The sequence below is a fragment of the Neltuma alba genome, unplaced genomic scaffold (assembly GCF_004799145.2).
Source record: "Neltuma alba isolate B1F8T4 unplaced genomic scaffold, ASM479914v2 tig00006281_pilon, whole genome shotgun sequence".
In the NCBI taxonomy this organism is placed as follows: domain Eukaryota; kingdom Viridiplantae; phylum Streptophyta; class Magnoliopsida; order Fabales; family Fabaceae; genus Neltuma; species Neltuma alba.
The window spans coordinates 23912-45045 of record NW_021634408.1 but is presented as its reverse complement, the minus strand read 5'-3'; the positions used below and the strand labels follow the sequence as shown (position 1 = coordinate 45045).

The following is a 21134-nucleotide window of genomic DNA, read 5'->3' as shown; positions in this document are numbered from 1 at the left end:
GAGAAGATGAAGCTGCAGATAAGGATGATACTGAAGATGAACAGGCAGCTCAAAACGGAAGAAGGAAAATGGTGGGCAAAGCAAGTGAGCTACCCAAAAGGAGGTCAAGTAGACGTAAATGTCCCAGCAGTTAAATCTCCTTACATGTCTACTTATGGCAGAAAGGTGAAAATGAGTGAGAGGGATGCATTTTATACTGTGTGTACTGAGTGGTGTCAACCAGATGAGGCTCAAGAGTAAGTATAGTCAGTTATTATGGAAAAAGGAAGCCTGTGAATAATATACTATCGCAACACTGACTACTTATTTTCACTTTCATATTTGTTTAGGGTCATGGTAGATATGTTTTGGGCATTTGGCAACACGATCAGACTACAAGGCACTGTGGTCCCAGAAGGTGGATAAGCAAAGGGTACGTGCACCTATTCAAGTTACATCAAAGTGGCCATTAGGGGAATGTGCCACAATTTTAATTTAATTTTCCTGCTCCTTTATTCTACAGATCATGACTCTGATTGCCCACACCTTGAACGTGACCAACATGAGAGTGCCTCTGCGGTTAAAAGACACTATTTGATGCAGATTTCACGGTTAAGTGCTATCCCCTGTTAATGGATCAATGCTTTAAATTGTGCAATAAAGTTATCGATACAGTTTCTTCACTGACACAATTTGCATGCTGTTGTGCATTTGCTGTTGTGATAGGCAGGATGGTGCAGCAACAACAGCATGGCAAGTGGACAAACACCTGAAAGAACTACTTCCCAACACGTGGGATGGATACCATTTGGCTGAATGTGAATACATATTTGCCACCTGTTGTGTTTGCACTGCATTGGTTTTGCTTTGTGTTTGAAACCGAGCACACTAAAGTTTTTGTGCTGGACTCTCTGCGTGGTGGTGAGGATACAAATGAAGCACCAAAAGAAGAAGAATAAGTCTGATCCAGCATTAAGGGGGCAGCAAATGATGGCGCAAATTTTGAAGTGGTGTAATTATTCTGCTACTTTTGTGTTGGACAAACCATAGTTCCCCTGTGTGATATCATCTGTAATTGTGTAGAGGGCACACTTCATTGAAATCCTAAGGACAGTGAAGCCTGAGCTGGAGGGGTTGGCCACCCAGATTCAAAAATGACATCTTGTATCCCACGGTTCATGTTCAAGACAATACGTGAGTCTTTTGTTCACTGAAAGTTATTTGTCATAAATTATAATCGACATACATAAGGCAGCATAGTGATGTGTTCATTTTTTCAGTGATGATTGTGGGGTTCATGTCATCACATATCTAAGAGAGTGGCCCAACCCACAAGAGAAGGATGGAGTTCTATTCACCATGCCTTATTATACAGCAGTAGGGTAGGTGTGAATTATATATTAATGACATCATGCATTTGTGTCAACTTACTGAGAACAGTTGTTGTTGTCCCATAGGATCAATACACATCTATACGTGTGAGTATTGTGTGGCTCGTGACGCATCAAAGAAACATCAAGTCAGATGCTGTTACCAAACACCTTGACCCACATTAACAGACAACGCAAGAGAAAGCGATGACTGATCAAATTCCTACCTTGTAGTTTTTGCTGATAAGCACTGTAATTGTTGTTGTGAACACTGTATGCGGACTAAAATGTTGTGCATACAAACGATGTTAATGAAGACTGTTTTGATGGATTCATATTTATCACTACTTGTTTACTTTCATTAGATGTACGGTTACACACACAATTAGGGAATTTGCACCAAAAAAAAACAGGAATTAACAACCAAATGTTCGTCCATTTCCAACTGAACAACCTACATCAGGGATTAGACCTTTGCACGAACGATTAGACAATTTGCAAGAGAGACAAATAAGTTAACAACAGAAATTAGAGCATTCACAAAGTGTCGTTCATCTGCTGAACAACGTGTCCTCTTAAATATGCAAGTGCCCTCCTTCACCTGAATAAGGTGTCCATTTCCATGAGGAACTAGGGAATTTGCTACTCCGATACATATATTCAACAACTGTAATCAGTCCATTACATGTGCCGTCCTTGACCTGAACAGGGTGCGCATTTGCAAGGGGAACTAGGCAAATTTGCTAAACACATACCTATATTCACACGTGGAATCAGTCCGTTCACATGTCGACTGGTCCAGCTGAAGCATGTGTCCGTGAGGGAACAAGTGCGGGAGAGCGCATTTGCAAGGGAACTAGCCTATTTATAAAAACATACCTATATTCACACGTGGAATCCGTCCGTTCATATTGGCAAGGGGGACTAGCTAATTTGCAAGACACATACTGGCTTCACATGTGGATGATTCACCTGATGCATGCGTCTTCCTTAAGTGGGGACAGCCCATTTACCACGTGGGAGGACTAGACAATTCGCACCATACATGCATATTTTCACAACTATAAATAATCCATTTGCATCTGACCTACTCGTACTGAAGGAGGTGTCCGTGGGTGAACAGCTGTGCAAGGGCCCATTTGCAAATGAGATTGACAATTTGCCACATACATACATATTTTACAAACTAAAAATAGTCCATTTGCATGCGGACTGATTCACCTGGAGAAGCTGTCCAAGTATGGTTTCTATACCATTTGCAAGTGACATTAGACAATTGGCAACATACATATATATATTCACAAACTGAATCAGTCCATTACATATGACGACCTCAACCGAAGAAGCTGTCCGTCAGTGGACAGGCAGGGGAATCTCCGTTTGCAAGTGAGATTACACAATTTGCAACATACATACAAATATTTACAACTAAAAATAGTCCATTTGCATGCGGACTGATTCACCTGGAGAAGCGTGTCCAAGTATGGTTTCTTATACCATTTGCAAGTGACATTCGACAATTGGCAACATACATATATATTCACAACTGTAATCAGTCCATTTACATATGACGACCTTCACCCGAAGAAGCTGTCCGTCAGTGGACAGGCAGGGGAATCTCCGTTTGCAAGTGAATTACACAATTTGCAACATACATACAAATATTTACAACTAAAAATAGTCCATTTGCATGCGGACTGATTCACCTGGAGAAGCTGTCCAGTATGGTTTCTATACCATTTGCAAGTGACATTAGACAATTGGCAACATACATATGTATATATTCACAACTGTAATCAGTCCATTTACATACGATGACCTTCACCGAAGAAGCTGTCCGTTAGTGGACAGGCAGGGGAATCTCCGTTTGCAAGTGAGATACACAATTTGCAAACATACATACAAATATTTACAACTAAAAATAGTCCATTTGCATGCGGACTGATTCACTGGAAAGACTGAGAAGCTGTCCAAGTATGGTTTCAGTATACCATTTGCAAGTGACATTAGCCAATTGGCAACATACATATGTATATATCACAACTGTAATCAGTCCATTTACATACGATGACCTTCACCCGAAGAAGCTGTCCGTTAGTGGAAGGCAGGGGAATCTCCGTTTGCAAGTGAGATTACACAATTTGCAACATACATACAAATATTACAACTAAAATAGTCCATTTGCATGCGGACGACTGATCACCTGGAGAAGCTGTCCAAGTATGGTTTCTTATACCATTTGCAAGTGACATTAGACAATTGGCAACATACATATGTATATATTCAAAACTGTAATCAGTCCATTTACATACGATGACCTTCACCCAGAAGAAGCTGTCCGTTAGTGGACAGCAGGGGAATCTCCGTTTGCAAGTGACATTACACAATTTGCAACATACATACAAATATTTACAACTAAAAATAGTCCATTGCATGCGGACTGATTCACCTGGAGAAGCTGTCCAAGTATGGTTTTCTTATACCATTTGCAAGTGACATTAGACAATGGCAACATACATATGTATATATTCACAACTGTAATCAGTCCATTTACATACGATGACCTTCACCCGAAGAAGCTGTCCGTTAGTGGACAGGCAGGGGAATCTCCGTTTGCAAGTGACATTACACAATTTGCAACATACATACAAATATTTACAACTAAAAATAGTCCATTCGCATGTGGACAGATTACAGCCTAACATATCCTGCGACAGCTATAGTCACCTACTGTCATGAAATTTTCAACTATTGACACCACTATACAAAATATAATCGAACCCACCACCAAAAAATCAAAATGGGTTGTCATAGCTACTTCCCCAACAACTCAACAACTACATAGTGGGGCTCATTTATGTACAAAAGTAGCTGTGTGTTGAACCAAAAAAATGAAAGACCATTTTCAGCAACAAAGTCACCCAGGGTTCGGGTTAGTGCAAATCTTTCTAGTGTGACCAGCTTCACCACATCCTGAGCAATGATACGCTTTCTTCTGCTGGAATTGTGATTCAATCCTCCTACCTCTGGGTCTTCCAGCACGCCGAGTTGTCAATGGTGGTTGTAGGAAGATGGTGGACGAGTAATCTTCATATCGAAGGGAATCTGGCCTAGGGATGTCATGGGTCTCAACTGGAATCATGAGTCTGCCATAAATTTTCTTTTGGGCTGAGAGTAAAAAGCAATCCTCGACATATGCATATATATTACCATATACCTTCTTGATTGCAGCACACGCATGTGGGCAAGGTAGTCCTGACATTTGCCAACCTTTGCAGGTACATTCACGTAACACAAGATTTACCCGCACATCTAGGTTTCCCCATCTGACCCTAAAATTGTTCATTCCATAATTTTGCACATCCATTCTTTCTGATCTGGCCACATGATCCATCAACTTTTCCTCTATTTAGGTCCCACACCATTGCTCCAATTCGTCATGGCTTCTTTGCTGTGGTACATCTTGTTTGCCAATTTTTCCCTGTGCTCATGTATCAAGACAGCTATGTTGTGCTTCCTCTCACCAACAAGCCAAGCATTAAAGGATTCGGCTAGATTTGTTGTGATATTGTCCCACCTCTTGTAAGGAAATTTGCTTTGTGCCCAACGGTCAATGTCTCCATTTGTTTGAAGCCATTGTCCTAATTCTGGACAAAATGCCATTAGCTTTTCCATACTGCAATCAAAGTCTCTATCAAGTCTTGCGTATGCAATAGAATCAAGTAATTTTAGTGCAACTTCCTTTGTCTGTCCGCTGGTCCTCCTCTTTCCCCTGGTTTTCTTCAAAAACTCAGCACTGTAATTCTCCTTCACATGACGGTAGCAAAAAGCATGTCGATCTCCTCCAAACACGGCTTGCACTGCACCTTTTATTGAGTTGTGTCTATCCGATACTATTGTCACTTCTAATGAGCCCGTAATATCCTTTATGTTACCAAGAAACCATGCCCAGTCATCAAGCGTCTCACCTCCAACAATCGCATATGCAAGTGGGAATAATTCATTATCCGCGTCATACGCTTGTGCTCCCAATAACGTTCCTTTGTACGGACCACTCAAGTGGCATCCATCCACATATAATACAGGTCTGCCACCTTTCAAAAACCCTTCTACACAGCAACCGTATGCAATAAATACAGCTTGAAATCTATTATCTGATGATGCAACCCACTTTGCTACCGTTTCTGGATCACTTTCCTTCAGCCTTTCACATATCCAAGGGATTAGCATATAAGACTCCTGCGGACAACCATGATGAATTTTTTCCAATGCTTTCTCTTTCGCCCTATATGCTTGTTGGTAGTTGAGCCTCAACCCATACTCTCTTTCCAAATCCCGTCTAATGTCATTTGGAGCTTTGTGCATGCAAGAAATCAACTCATCTATTATGACTGCTGAAGCAAGTTTGCACCTCTTTCTCTGAGGGACAACTAAGTTGTCTTGTGCATAATGCAAGTGTTCATAGTTAAATCTTCTCACAACTAGGAATCCATTATTCTCACCTACACCATATGCTGAAATTTCCCAGGGACAACCCTCTACACAGCACTTCACAATCATCTTATGCCTATCATTCTTTACGTACCGGTAACCAAACTTGTGTGCAAGGCTATACTTATATAATGCCTCTCTAAAATGTTCAGCACTAACAAAGGTTTGCCCTCTTGACATCAACAAATCTGCCCACTTTGATGAATTCATCACCGCTATTGGGGTTGGCAACGTTTCCATACCTACACTTCCTATCAGTGTTGGCACATCTTGTACGGAAGATATGTTTATGTTGTCTGTGTCTAGATCCAATTCCATTGCACATACTGACATTCCACAAGGGCCAACCAAATCATCTAACCTGCATAAACAAATACAGCTATTCAGTATTACAGTTCAATTTATCAAAATTGGACATATTCTTTCTTATCCTACACACAATCTTAATAAAACCAGTTGAGAACAACTTACTCTTGTACACTGTCCAGCTGTGACACTTGTGTGAAGTCTTCCTCATTCTCACAAACATAAACATGGCCACTACTATTGTTGTACTCAATTACTTGTCCAACACCAATATCGTCAACAAGATCCAAGAATGTATCCCGGTCAAAGCTAACTGTGTACTTCATTTTATATTCACGAGTCCCTGGCCACACATCATGAGCTACCATGCATTGTAGTTCTTCATATGTCATCCCTTCTCTAATCAATCTTCCAGTAATGATGCCCCCTTCATAAATGAATTTCCCTTCTGAGGTCTTTACAAAGTGCCCTCTAACATGAAAGATGCAAAATACTTGTTTCCTATTACTGCTAGCCATTTATCCTCTGCTGCTGCACATCATTCAAGTATGACACAACGTACGTTTACATCAGCAATTTGACAATTGACAACAAGAATTAGTATTTTCACAACATTATATTGCTTTTTCTCGCACACAATCAGAATTACCAAATTTACCATCGTACTATGTATTTTCACCATTCCTCTGCGCGTCTACCTGTCATATAACCCATTCCAGGCCACACACCCATTTCCCTTTCTTTTTCGCCTACCTATGTTCCTTCAGCAGTGCATTATTCTCAATATGCACCCACTTTTGAAAACATCACAAACACCACATCTTTAACAACTTAAAACAGCATCAGCATGAATTTCTCAAACCATAAAACCGTAAGATTTGCAACTCACTCCCAACCTACATGCCCATGCACTTAAATACTCATTTCTTCCTCATTCACCCATCACAACCCACCTGTGCTAACCGAATCACACCAACAAAACCGAAATTTTAACAACAAAATCTTACCTCCCACGCCAACCTGACGCTACTTCCAGAGAACACGCAACACTGTAGGGCACACTTGCGACTTCTCTCTCTTGCACCAACTCTAGCTTGGAGTCCGAAAGACGGCGGAGGGACGGACCGCAAAAGTGAAGCTCCGCCACTGCGTTTTCTCAGCTCATGGTTGTCAGCTATCTCCCTTCCGCACCGGCGCGCTGCATGGGAGAGGCAGGAAATAACGCCATCTCCTCCCTTTCCGTCTTTCTTCCGTCTTTTACACCCGCTGATAATATGTCTCATTTTCGGAGGAAATAAGTCTTCATTAGGGGCAGTGGCGTCATTTCGCTTGTGGAATTAATATCAGATTGGCCCCTTGGTCCTGCAGTGAGATTTCAGAATGTTTTGGGGGCTCTTTGAAATTTTTTGTCTTCTGCGGTCCTACAGTGAAATTTTCCCTTAAAAAAATCTCACGTTTGGTTCGAGTGGGTGTTAGAACTTTCTAAACTTAGACTTAGGAGTTGCTTGTGTAGAAATAGAATTATAAGTTTAAAAATATTTTTATAGTATATAAAATAAATATGTAAAAAAATTTGTTTTGATTTATAAAAAAATATTTTTTTTATACTCTCTTAGTTATTGTTTAGATTCATGAACAATAAGCATATTTATGTAAATTGAAATAAAATTATTTTAATATAATTATTTCATATTTTGTAAATTATAATTAAAAATTATTCATAAATTATTTGTAAGTCATTCCAGAAAAACTCTTATTTAAATATAAATTTGCGTGTTTAATTTTTAATAAGAATGATTAGATATGTGAACTTTTGCCGTCTAATGACGAAGGATGACAAAAGAATTTATTTATAAGCCTTTGATGCGAAGATTTTGTCCTTAAAATCATAAAGCTTATCCTAACTTGTAAGTTCAGAATTCAAATCCACATTTTGTCAAAGGATGCTACTAGACTTCCCCTAATTTTAGAAATTTATTGGTACTAAACTTAAATTCTTTCAACAAAAAAAATTATATTTATTATAGGAATACTTACAAAATTTTGATCAAGAGTCAAGGCTAACCTTGCTTGAAAGTAGATATTCGTGTAAACAACCTGTGCTTTGCTATATTGACAGTGAGATATTTGGGTCATACGCTTTACCAAATCAAATAGATGAACAGTATCCATAATAACATGATTTACCACAGATTTTATTTTATTATACTATTCCTCCGGTCTTAAATATAAGACTCTTATACTAATGTGTATAATAGTCTTATATTTAGAATCGGAAAAGTACTATGAATGTGTGTGTGCATGCATATGTACATCAAGTTTGGGTTGGGCATGTTAGAGAAAACAATTTTTACTGGGAAAAGAGCTTTATTAGATGTTAATATTGTCTATAGAAGTACTTATAAATTATCCCTCAACAAAAAGTCTATTTGAAGTGATGATAGAAAAATTAACTTATTTTCAATATGACTTTTTTTTGGGTCAAAATTTTCAATATGACATTTAGAAAAGTAAAATAGATAAAAGTTAGATTGAATAATATGATTTATATTTAGATTGGCTTTTACAAAAGTTAGTTTGTAAAGTAAAAAAGTTGTTTGGTAAGTAAGTTTAATTTGTAGAATGACCAAAATGAGTATAACTTTTATTAAATAATAAAAATAATTAAAAACATGAATTTACAAAATATAATAATTTTAAATTATCATAATAGGAAGAAGTTATATTTAATCAATAAAATATATTTCAATTAGAAATTATAGTAATGTGAAAATTTTTTAATCAAATAATATTACATAATTAATTAGATGATATTCTTTACACAATTTATATAAATAAAATATAAAAATAATATTAAAAATGAAAAAAATTATAAAAAACCGTTAAAATCATTTTCACTTAAAAGAATATTAAAAATAAATAACTAAAAAATAATTGAGAAGTACAATGAATATGTAAAGAGAAGCATAAGAACAATATAAATATAGGGACAAAAATATCTTTTAATTTCAAAAGGCTGCTTTTGCATGAGTTATAAGTAAGTTTTAAGTACTTTTACAATTGTACTTAAAAAAACATTTTTTGGTCTATAAGTCAGATTGATCAAAGGCCATTCCAAATACCTTTCAAATTTATAAGCCGACTTATTACACTTATAAGCTACCTTTTGGATGGTGAAAGACCCCACCAAACAGGCCCGAAGTATTATGTCTGATTTTTAATATAAGAACTGAATAATAAATTAGTTAAGTTAGTTATTGATAATAAAAGTGTATTGGTTTTCCTAAACTATCATATTTATTCATGTGTATTAGAATTATCCTATGATAAAAATCCATTTTAATATGCGTAATCAATAAGAGTTTTTTAAAAAAAATATAAAAAGTTGAAGAATAAAGTGAATTTGGATTCTATAATTAGAATCAAAGCAATCTCCACATCTAATATGAAGATAACGGAACATTCTCTCTAAATTAGAAGAGTGGGAGTAGGAGGAATAAAACAGTGGGAAAACCGAGTTGAATGTTAGTGGGATGGTGATGAGAGATGAGTAGGCATCAAACGAAGAGGCAGTTAAGTTCCAAAATGGAGGGATATAATATAAAAGGGGATTGAGATCCAGCCAGTTGGGGAAGATACGAAATTGGAGTCAGGTTTAGCTTTGATATGAAATGATGTTAGAGATTGCAAGCTTGCAAAGAAGCATGATTGAGGGCTTAATTGAGGGTGGGGGACCACACGAAGTTAGGGTTCATGGGCCATAATTGAAGGCCGAGGCAAGTGGAAGTGACTCGGTTAATACCTAACCGCCACATCCTAATGTGTTACACGCTATTTGGTAGGACGTTTAATACGTCAACTTCCCACTCACGTGCCCACATGGTGGCCTTTACATTTCCTTCCTTCCATGTCATCCTAAAAATAAGAAAAAGTCAATAATACCTTAAAAAGTTAAAATATAAATTTGTCAAGATTTTACTTAGAAACACAAGGTGTTTTCTTTTTGTTCAATATAATACTGAAAATTTTCAAATCATAACAATGTCACCTAGACTGTTATCAAAATTAAATTTGACTATTAACTGATCAAATACGTTGACTTGACAAAATGAACAGTAAAAAAAGAAGCAGATTGAGGGATTCTTTCCTTATTTATAAATCTAACTTGGAAAAAATGAAGTGCATGACATGTGATTTGTTAGTTTAACATATCTAGTCAACCAACAGTCAAATTTAACATAAATAATAGCTAAGGCAATGTTGTTACGATTTGTAAACATTCATAATGATATTGAATTAAAAAAACTTATAAAAACTCAGCACTATTGAATGAAAACGTTTGGGACAAATTTACACTTTAACTCAAAAAAATATCAAATGACAAGTGGACCTAGCAGCCCAGTATATTTGGTCAAATAACAATATAATGGCTAAGGTGACATTGTTACAATTTGGAAATATGTGGCATTAAACCAAAAAAAACTCTTAGATGCTCGACAGTCTTAAATAAAAACTTTTGCACTTTATCCCTATATTAAATTAAATATGTAAATAATATGTAAAGTTTTTCAAATACATAGAAAAAGTCAATAATACATTAATTATAATTAATTACTTACTTATAAAGTTTATTTCTTTTTTTTTTAACAAAAAGTTTAGGTGTGTTGGGTCCGGGAACTCACCAGGGTCAGGATATGCCTCTAGGCTTAAAAAACGCTTACAAAAGTACTTATAGATCGCCTATTGATAAGGTTCTCACATTAATAGCAGGATTCAAATTCATAATTTTGTGAATTATGAGCCAATTTCTTACCAACTAGACTAACTCCTATTGGTCATAAAGTTTGTTTCTACGCAACGAGGATAAATACTAAATGTTCCTGATAATATCAAACGAGACTTATATTTCAGGCAAGTCCAAATTGAAAGAGAGGAACTTATGTTGGGTTTCTTTGCATTTGTTTATTTTAAGTATTTATAAACACTTTCATATAAGTAAGTACTCACCTTACATATTTACTGACGTCATATTTTATAAATCATAATTTTGAAAAACTGCATCTCCGAGTCTACATTATCGCCTCTCATCTTGGATAGAGGGTCCTTTTATATCTGCGCATCAAATACTAATAATTAAATAACAGGAGTGTTTTATCCCTTTTTTTTTCTTCGTATCCAACATTTGTTTAAGTTTTGAATCCATTGCCATGTTGATTGGGTAACAAGGAAAAGCCAGCTTTCCGCCCACCCACTTACAAACTGCCACGCGTTGCTCTGTTTTGCTGTCAAAGTCGAAGCTTTTATAACGATTAATGAATACGAATGTCTCTCTCTCTCTCTGCTTCCCGGCCTCTGCTGAATCAATCTACGACACTGCCATCTCCCTCAATAATTACTCATCAAGTGCCCAGCAAAAATAAATAAATAAATAAATAAATACTCCTTCAATTTAAGTTATTTTATGGCTGGCAAAAAAAAAAAGAAATTCCAATTGTCAATTTTAAGCTCATGACATACATAACCTGCTCAGCCAAGACTCTCTTCCACAAGCAAACCAATGTTATTGGAGAGAGAAAAGCACAAGGCATACTTGGGTTTTACTTATCCTTCATATTCTTCCTTGCGGGCTATCTTCATGTTATTCTGTTCTCTTTCTTTTAATGGGATTATTTAGCTTATGGCCTGCTGGTAAAACAAAAGGTGAAACGAATTAAATATCGGATCAAATGGGCTTCGGTTCATTAATTGTGACATACAGTATTTTATAATTGAGACTTGTTGTTTATGAGGAATACACTTCTCGGAAATCGGATTTATGCCATTATGGACTAAAGTTACTTTTTTTAAAAAAAATTAAGAATAAATGGGCAAATTTAACCATAATTTTATTTTTTGATCTTTTTAGAGATGCAATTTTATCGATGATTTTTTTCGTGTGTGTGCAACTTTACGCCTGATTTTTCTTGGTGCAATTTGGGCCAGCATGTGTTTGAAGGGGCTCTAGAAATCTTTTTTGGGCTTGCTTAAAAAAACAGCATTGCCAGTTTGGTTCATCTCTTTGATATGAGCGTAACCTTATCATTTGGGCCTAATATCTTTCAAAATGACTTCCCTGCGCAATCCGGGAATCATGTTCAAAGGCCCAAATGATCCAAAATGTTTGAAATTTTATCTTCCATTCTTGTAAAGCCCAAATTATTTTTTTCCCCATTTGGACACAGGTATCCTATTATCATAAGTAATTCTATTTGAGATTCTGTCGACTACTGAACATAAACACCTCTTTCAGTAAATATTTATTAGTCCAAATATCAATTCTAATTTTTGTTTCTAGCCAATATGAATTGTATTTGGAATTCCCTATGCGTGGGTAAAATATTTTACACAGATTTAAAAATAAATAAATATGAGTATTAATTAACTATGTTCATTTGGTTCGCTTTTTTCCAAACGCAAAACATGTAAGTTAAAGTACGACTAATTATTTAACTTACATTATTTGTTAAGAAATCCCTCACTTTAACGGAGAAAAATGTCCCAAGGCCAAGATAAATAAGGAAAGAGGAAATAGTTTAAAGTGATTCATATTTATAAAAATAGGATAGATTCAAAAATAAAATACACTCATTTGCTCTCTGTCTAGACGAATATTGGCTTTAGGAAATCAACTAAAAAGTTCGATCCTATATATAAACAATATTTTGTGATTTTAAATATAAGCAATATTTTTTGTCTGAAGTTTTATTTTCTGATTTTAAATATAAGCAAGATTTCTTGTCTGAAGTTTTATTTTCTGATTTGAAGTATGAGCAATATTTTTTGTCTTGAGTTTTAAACTCCTCTTTATATTTTTATCCCTATTAAATCCATGTTTCTATATTAATGATTACACATTCTTTGTAACTTCTCTTTTTCATAAATAATAATATATTTGGAAACATTTATTATTTTTAACTAATGTTAACCAATATTTTAATTTTTGTAATTCGATTAGCATGATAGCAGAGTTGGTTACCGCGGCGGAGTGTCCAAGAGGCAGGACAAAACTGCGGCCTCAATAAGCAACTGCCAGTGATTATTATTAAACTGAACAGCATCTCCCTTTGCTTATTCCGTTACTCGCAGACCCGCACGCAGGCCAAAGACTCTGTAATCCACCCTCCTTGCATTCTCTTTCGGCCTTTCCAAAGTATTTTCAATCTTCCATCCCTTCTCTGCATGCATTTTCATCAAACCCCTATCGTCATTCTGTCAAAGATTCGTTTTTAACTGTCAATATTCACTTGGGGGTGTCAGTGTTTCTTCTTCCATGGCTCTTCACTCTGCTACTCTCTGCTTCAGAAGCGTCCCTGCTCAACCCCGGAATTCGGTCAAGTATGGTCATCCCACTGCCAAACCACCGGGGTTTTCTTGCCCTCTTTCCCCTTTGACTGTCCGATTGAAGGTCAAAGGTATTCGAAATTTTGAATTATGGCACTTCACATGTTATGTCTTTAATTTGAGCCTGATCAAGAGCTAATGCACTATCTAACCTCATTTTTGGCATAATTCTGGTGTTAGCTGATTCTAAACAGCTTTAAATTTAACAAGTTCACGTGCTTGTTTGCTTCTACTTCTCACTTGGGGATGTTAATTTTATTAGGGAATGCATATTCTGGTGATGGGGCGCCTGAAACAAAGGAATCGCCGCTTGTGGTTTGCTTTGGGGAAATGCTCATTGATTTTGTTCCAACTACCAATGGGCTTTCCTTGGCTGAAGCACCGGCATTCAAAAAGGCTCCAGGAGGTGCCCCTGCTAATGTTGCTGTAGGCGTAGCTCGTTTAGGTGGCTCATCGGCTTTTATTGGGAAGGTATCACAAAAATATAGCCTTTATTGAAACTTAATCATACAGCCGATACTGAACTTGCTTGAAGATTCCTCATCTCTTGCCGCCAGACGACGCATGCAAAGAATAATATATTTCCCTCCCATTTTTTACATAGTGAGTCGGTCATCTTTAGTGATTGAGATATAAAGCCTGTATTAACTTACCTTTTTGTGGGGTTCCTGTCTGTAAGCTTATGAATTTAACCGTCAGGCATGAAATGCCCTAAAGCTTCATCCCTTTTACTGCTGGTCAACTGAATAGTCCCTTTATACAAGAATCAATATACTAATTAATTACAAAATCTATTGTAAGTTGCACTTTTCACAGTTACCAATGTGAATCATCTCAACAATGCATAGGCGCAGGACAATGTGTCTGATTGCATAGTAACAAAAATATTATAATATGCGACACAATGAATTTTTATTCATGTACTGAGAAAAAATGTTTTCCCATGATTATGCTCTTACAGCTGATTCTCAGCCTTGACTGTTGAAAACTTGTAGTGCTAGGTATGGATTATCATAAGATTTTCCCAGGACTTTATTATCTTGGTTAGTTGTTATTTACTGTTTCTAGAACTTAATGAGCATATATTGAAGTATTGTAGGCAGCCCTGGATTACAAGATTTGAATCTCTGGTGCTCGTCTGATCACATAATAATAGAATCATATATGCATTTGTAGATGACTGTAGCTACGTTAGCTTAGTTCATCCATCTTAAATTGAAGCTAGGAACCCTAGAATTCAATTTAATCTGTTAATGGATAAATATAATTTTTATCTATGGATACTCAGCCTTAAAATATACTGAATCTCTGAGCAATAATCTACTCCATAACTTAGAGGTCAGACCAAAGATTTCTCTGCCATATTTAATAGCAGTCTAATGCTCCATTGTACTTACCAGGTTGGTGAGGATGAATTTGGTTACATGCTTGCCAATATATTGAAAGAAAACAATGTAATCAATGAAGGGATGCGTTTTGACCCTGGTGCACGTACTGCATTGGCATTTGTTACTTTGAGGAAAGATGGAGATAGAGAGTTCATGTTTTACCGTAATCCTAGTGCTGATATGTTGCTTCAAGAAGCTGAACTTGATTTTGGCTTAATAAAAAAGGTAACCATGCCACTCTCGCTATTGAGGTCATTCTGATTGAGACAGCATTAGTTTAACTACCCCCTTCTGGTTTCTTGAAGTTTACGTAAAATGGCAACATGTTTTTCCATATCTATTTCCTGTTGATGTTGTCCGCTTAGCTCTTCAATTTGATTCATTAATTTATTATATTAATATTGGTCTATTATTACTTTCTGGCAGGCCAAAATATTCCATTATGGTTCTATAAGTCTAATTACAGATCCATGCAAATCAGCACACATAGCAGCCGCAAAGGCTGCAAAAGATGCTGATGTAATTTTGTCTTATGATCCTAACCTGAGGCTTCCTTTATGGCCTTCTGCTGAAAGTGCCAGAGAAGGAATTCTAAGTATATGGGAGACAGCAGATATCATTAAGGTTTGTTGCCTATCAGTAGGGCTCAATATATTACCATATATCCTTTAGTTCACAGTGGGCTGTTCTTGTTTCCTTTTCTAGAATGCAGACTTCAGGGGAACAGAGAAGCAGCATCATCTGTACTGATCAAAAATCTGATTAATTATTTTCAGATAAGTGAAGAAGAGATTTCTTTCCTTACAAAAGGAGAAGATCCCTATGATGATGCTGTTGTTCGTAAACTATTCCATCCAAACCTCAAGTTACTGCTTGTTACAGAAGGTCCAGATGGTTGCAGGTATTACACCAAGGTAAGCCTTCCAAAGATGCTTGCTTCTACAATGCTCCTCAACTTATCTGCCCAACATTGTTTGGCAAACATCCTCTGACTTATCTTCAAAATCATGAATGAGGAGGATATTGATGGTGAGCAACCAAGTTATTGCTGCACAAACAGTATCGTTATATATATATATATATTTTTTTTTTTTCCTTCCAGCTTAAGATGTGAAACTGATTAGCAAAATAAATGAATCAATCTTTTTGACATGCTTATTGGTCAACAAAAGCCCAAACGTTACCCTTATGCAAAAAAGTTGACTGATTTTTCCATCTACCAAAACAGTATCTGATTAATTATTATCAAGTTGGTGCAGATCTTTGAATATGCAATACGTAGCATGTGACTAAACTTCTAACTTAGAAGCGTTTAAAAAAGTTCATTTAACCACTGTCTGTCTAGTTACTACAAGTTCTTGGTAACAATCATTTGAAAACTCTCATACCCCTCCTTTTGCAGGAGTTCAGTGGTAGAGTCAAGGGATTTAAGGTGGATGCTGTTGACACTACTGGTGCTGGTGATGCTTTTGTGGCTGGAATATTATCACAATTAGCTGTAGATCTTTCTTTGCTTCAGGTAGGCAAGGTGTTTTTGTTAATAAAACAACCCATTTATCAAAACCCACATATTGAATAAAAATGAGCGGATCATCATCCTGAGAGCTAATTTGATGGCAATGTTTTCTTGACAAACGTAGTCTTGTTTGCCAGGTATTTGTTAGGCATCATGAAACCCCAACGAAAATTAAAGAGAAACCCCACATAAAATGGAATAATGAATCAGTTTCATTTTTTCCTTTCTTACGTTTTAGCTTTCTTGAGTGTCCTGTGAGTCGGTGTTGGAGGTGAAGATAGAATTATTGATTTCAATATTCTATATAGCAAAGCTAAAGACTGAAGTATTTACCGGATTTCAGGTAGTGGTTAGAGCAATGTTGTTTTATAGCCAAGTTGTTCAATAAATGCATTAAAAAGAAAAAGCACTTAATGCCTCATAATGACCAGCTTGATCACGTACTTTATTCTAATATTCGCCCTAAACTGAGGAAGACGGTTCCTACTTATACGTAATATAATGATACATTTAAAGGTCGTGTCTGTGAAAACAATAAACAAATTTTGTGATTATGTTATTAGGCTTTATTTTCCTCCTATGCCCTTCACATGCTGTATGAATTTGCCAAAAAACTCTCACTTCTAATTTCCAAAAGTTTAATCTGACATTTTTAGAAATCCATGTCATGTGAAATCTCAGTTACTATTTGAATTTTCAAAAAGAATTTTCTTTATTTTTTCTTGCACAGTATGTGCAGGTCTTATTGTTATCAGCTTATGCCTGCCACTTGGGGGGAAATTTGAAAAGAAAAAACAATTAAAATGGCTTTTGTTAAAATACCTCCCCGCACAAGTCCACATACAACTGAGAATTAGGTGCCAATGATCAATGCCCCAGTTAACTGTGCATGTAATATCACTTATAGCAAGTGGTAACTACAGATACCAACATAATTACTTTTAGTTTATCAAGCTGGCTTATATTTTAGCGTTTCCTCCGTTTATTTGGTACTCTTGCGCATAGTCAGGATATAATACTGAAATATTTGCAACTGATGGATTATATATCAATTGAAAAATACTAAGCGGTTTCCTCCTTCTTCTTCCTTTTTTGTTTTTGTTTTTTGTATTTTTTGCCTTTTCTCAAGCCAGGTTTAAGGTCAATCTTAAATTTTCTCACTCTATTTGCATTTGTCTCCATCTTTAATGACAATGCTCGTCCGTATCTAATATATTACATTAATTCAGTAGTCTCATTTTTACTGTAATCCAAAAAAGAGTAATTTCATTTCTGCATTTTAGATGCCGTCTGGATTGTGTAATTTCATCAGGATTTATTTGTGGTTTAAACCCGCAGAAAGAGGAAAAACTGAGAGATGCTCTCAAGTTCGCTAATGCATGTGGAGCATTGACCGTGACGGAGAGAGGTGCAATACCAGCTTTGCCTACAAGGGAAGCTGTCCTCAATGCGATGCGTCAGTCAGTCTTCTAAATTTACAACCTATTCTCTCTAAGCAATGAGGCATTTTCACTACTTTCTGCGAATTCTTCACCTAGTGGCTTTTGTGTGTAGATTAGAACAATTTTGTTTCAATAAATAGGCAGGGATCATACTTGTGTCATATCTCTGAATAAAGAACTGGACCTGGATTCCTGCCAGCCTGTTAGTTCATTTCAACATGCGTTTTTTAAGCGTCAGCTTTTGCTATATGCCGAATTAGAGTGTGCTCTGTGTAATTGCACGGTTCAAGATGAGCTCCGCTGTTCATAACTTATTAACGGTGCAACTTCTACCTTATTTACATTTTATATTTTGCTGATGCTTCCTTCGGAGTATCTGAATCATTAACTTTTCTTTCATCCACAATTTACTCTCTGTAGTCTACACGGCGTCCTTTCATTTCCGTATGTCTAAAGGCAAGGGCTCAACAAAACTGAAAGCACTGATACAATGACAGCTTAACTTCACAAATACGTGAGTGTGTATATACCAACGCATTAACACTTTTGGTTGAGAGAATGGGTTATTTATGTGTAACAACCATTGTGGCCCAAACCAAACCCAATTTTCTTGGATGATCTAGACCATAACACTATGTGAGCTGAGTTGAGTTAATCAAAAAAGTTCTCTTCTTGGAGGTATTTGTACTGTAGGACATTAGGCCTCCTCGGTCGTTTCTGGTATTCAAATAATCTCTTTCGTCTCCGGTTGTAATTCACACCATCCAAGCCCTCTGCAGTTTGGCACATTCAAATGTTGTCTTCCGTTCGCTCATATGCAAGTATATCGTACACGTTTTATCAAAAATATATTTAATGAAGACTAATGTAATAGCAGTAACATAAAATGCCCAGTTTGTAGGAACTATTATATAGGGTATTTAAATGGGTTGGTTTTCCTTGTGAACAGAATTGCTACCTTATAGAAAAGATTAATCACACCTAAGGTATGTCACCTGGGCCAAAATAGTTTTTAAGTTATATTTTAGATGGACTCACTAGTCACCACACACTTACATAATTGTGAATTTGTGATCGATCTTTTAATTATGTGATATGAAATTTCATCATACATCTACTACCTCAAGTTCGGTTCATCAGTATCCAATATGAACATGCCTGCTGATTGAATATGTTAGTCCTTACCTACACCCCTGGTTAATAGCAAGTTGCATATTCTATTAGCTTCACAAAGTGCCAAAACAGGATATATTGTTCAATCTTCTTGGTCGTAATATATCACATTTTAGCAGCACCGACAGTAGTAGTTGGAATTTAATGGAAAGTGACTTTGGACATTTCCTGTTCATGTTGTTTAAGAATGGTCAGACTCAGACCAAGTTTTTGGTTGGTGTGTCCTATCATTTGTCGCTTGCTTCTTTTGAAACAATACTTTTTCTTCATTTTGCTGCTTACAATTTATTGGGATAGCATGTTGGTCATGTTCCAGACTCAATAATACAGATCTCATTCCACACATCAATCCAACTCCAAAACACCCCCCCCCCCCAAAAAAAGAAAAAATAAATAAATACATAAGTAATAATTGACCTAGAGACTTGGAAGATGTAGTTATTTTTTTTAAGAAGTTGGTAACAAAACATAACGTGGTTCTTGCACATGGTTTCTTTTTCTTGTGTCTAGATATAGACGTATTATAATATGACTAAATTGACGAAAGGACCTAATTTGATTTTAGCATGTTTGGATTTTTTTTGGGGGGGATGATATTGAAGAATACGTTTCCTCAAGAGCTGATTAATACGGGTGTGTTTGGATAGAAACCAAATCATGATTTCAGAAGTGTTTTTACGGATTACGAAGTAAATATGTGGAGGAGATTATCTCGTTTTGCGGAAAAGTGCTTCTGAAACCACGGTTTTGGGATACCCAAACAGGCCCGTACAGTTTTTTCTCAAACCATGGTTTCTAATTCATCAATTACTTCTGGATTTTTTTTTTTCATTTTAGTTTTGCTTGAAAAAGTGACTTTGGTGTGGTTAGCTTAAATATGCATTGAAGTTAAGCTTGCAAAATGTTACGCTCCATATGCTTGCTTGAGATTTCCATACATAAAAGAATCATTTTCCTTTATGTTATGACATCTTTAAAAGAAAGAATACCTGTGATATAAATATTTTTTGAATCTTTTGTTATATGGATTATCATTGCGTTATTTATGCAATGTTAATAATGTGTAGCAGTACAAAAAAAAGGCACATGGTTGTTATTAAAAATTTGTTGAAAGGAAAAAGAAAACAATATTTTAAAAATGTAATTAAAATATAATGTTAATTGATACGCTTATGTCTTTTCTGTTAGGCCTAAGTAAATTATTTATTAAATGGTTGATGATGCGGTATGGGAAAATTATTAGTCATCGTTCTGCTCTTAAAGGTTCATAATGAAGTTTAAAATAAATCAGAAAATTCATATGTAAAACAATAATATATTAAAAAGAAATTAACAACTATCTTAAATTACTCTGTTTTAAAAATTGATTTGTTATTGTAAGGTTAAGAAGTTTAAAAGGTGAGAAAGTGGGAAATATAAAAAATTTATTTAAATTCGGTCGTCAATTATTTTTCATGTATGATCTGTATAATAACAAATGGCCATTATTATTAAAGTTAGAGCTTTTCTAAAAAGAAAAAATCGTCCCTAGGAACATTGTCACACTATGAGCCATTGAGCCTCCAGTTGGAGAAATAATATTGAAGGATCGTTGTCCTTAGTTGACAATTACGCATATGGAAAATTTGGTTAGACTTAAAAAAACTGAGCACTTGTTTGGTCGAATAAAACAATCGGCACCTAATACCACTTATTTTTTTTCCTTTTATTTTGGTCAAAACTTAAATAACACTTTAGCACCCATTTGTATTGAAGATAGAAAAAATAGCTTATTTTTAATTTTGCTTTTAAAAAAGTTAGATTGGGTAGAAGTTAAATTGGATAATATGATTTATATTTGGATTTACTTTTGAAAAAGTTAGATTTGGTAAACATAAAAGTTGTTTGGGTTATAATTAAATAAGTAAGTTTAGTTTGTAAAACTACCAAAATAGATATAACTTTTACTACATAATGGAAAATGAAAAATTATCAATTTATATAATATAATTTTTCTTCTCAGAACACTTTTGCAAGCTTCAATTTACCACTCTATTCAAAGTCATTTATCAAAGAAAAAAAAAGTTTGTTCTTAATTACGGGAAGTTAC

General features: G+C 35.6%; 2 protein-coding genes across 2 annotated transcripts; one reads left to right on the top strand and one right to left on the bottom strand.

The window, feature by feature from the left end:
• Positions 1-4754: 4754 nt before the first annotated feature.
• LOC114750001 (uncharacterized) lies at positions 4755-7429 on the bottom strand. The gene is made up of 3 exons (XM_028938545.1): positions 7167-7429; positions 6312-6617; positions 4755-6201 (listed from the first exon to the last, which is right to left on the bottom strand). The coding sequence occupies exons 1-3, from the start codon at positions 7427-7429 to the stop codon at positions 4755-4757; spliced, it is 2016 nt and encodes a 671-aa protein (XP_028794378.1).
• A 5797-nt stretch (positions 7430-13226) lies between these two features.
• LOC114750004 (probable fructokinase-6, chloroplastic) lies at positions 13227-18244 on the top strand. Its single transcript, XM_028938547.1, has 7 exons — positions 13227-13597; positions 13789-13997; positions 14927-15139; positions 15341-15538; positions 15691-15828; positions 16317-16433; positions 17769-18244. The coding sequence occupies exons 1-7, from the start codon at positions 13456-13458 to the stop codon at positions 17901-17903; spliced, it is 1152 nt and encodes a 383-aa protein (XP_028794380.1). The 5' UTR covers positions 13227-13455; the 3' UTR covers positions 17904-18244.
• Positions 18245-21134: the final 2890 nt, after the last annotated feature.

Bases quoted from the DNA above. Each gene is read 5' to 3' on its own strand.
- LOC114750001 (XM_028938545.1), bottom strand. From the start codon at position 7,429: ATGAGACATATTATCAGCGGGTGTAAAAGACGGAAGAAAGACGGAAAG. The intron at 6,618-7,166 runs GTTGGCGTGGGA...CTTTCATGTTAG, and splicing joins TTCTCTGGAAGTAGCGTCAG to AGGGCACTTTGTAAAGACCT. The intron at 6,202-6,311 runs GTAAGTTGTTCT...TTGTTTATGCAG, and splicing joins CAGCTGGACAGTGTACAAGA to GTTAGATGATTTGGTTGGCC.
- LOC114750004 (XM_028938547.1), top strand. From the start codon at position 13,456: ATGGCTCTTCACTCTGCTACTCTCTGCTTCAGAAGCGTCCCTGCTCAA. The intron at 15,140-15,340 runs GTAACCATGCCA...ACTTTCTGGCAG, and splicing joins ATTTTGGCTTAATAAAAAAG to GCCAAAATATTCCATTATGG. The intron at 16,434-17,768 runs GTAGGCAAGGTG...TTAAACCCGCAG, and splicing joins TAGATCTTTCTTTGCTTCAG to AAAGAGGAAAAACTGAGAGA.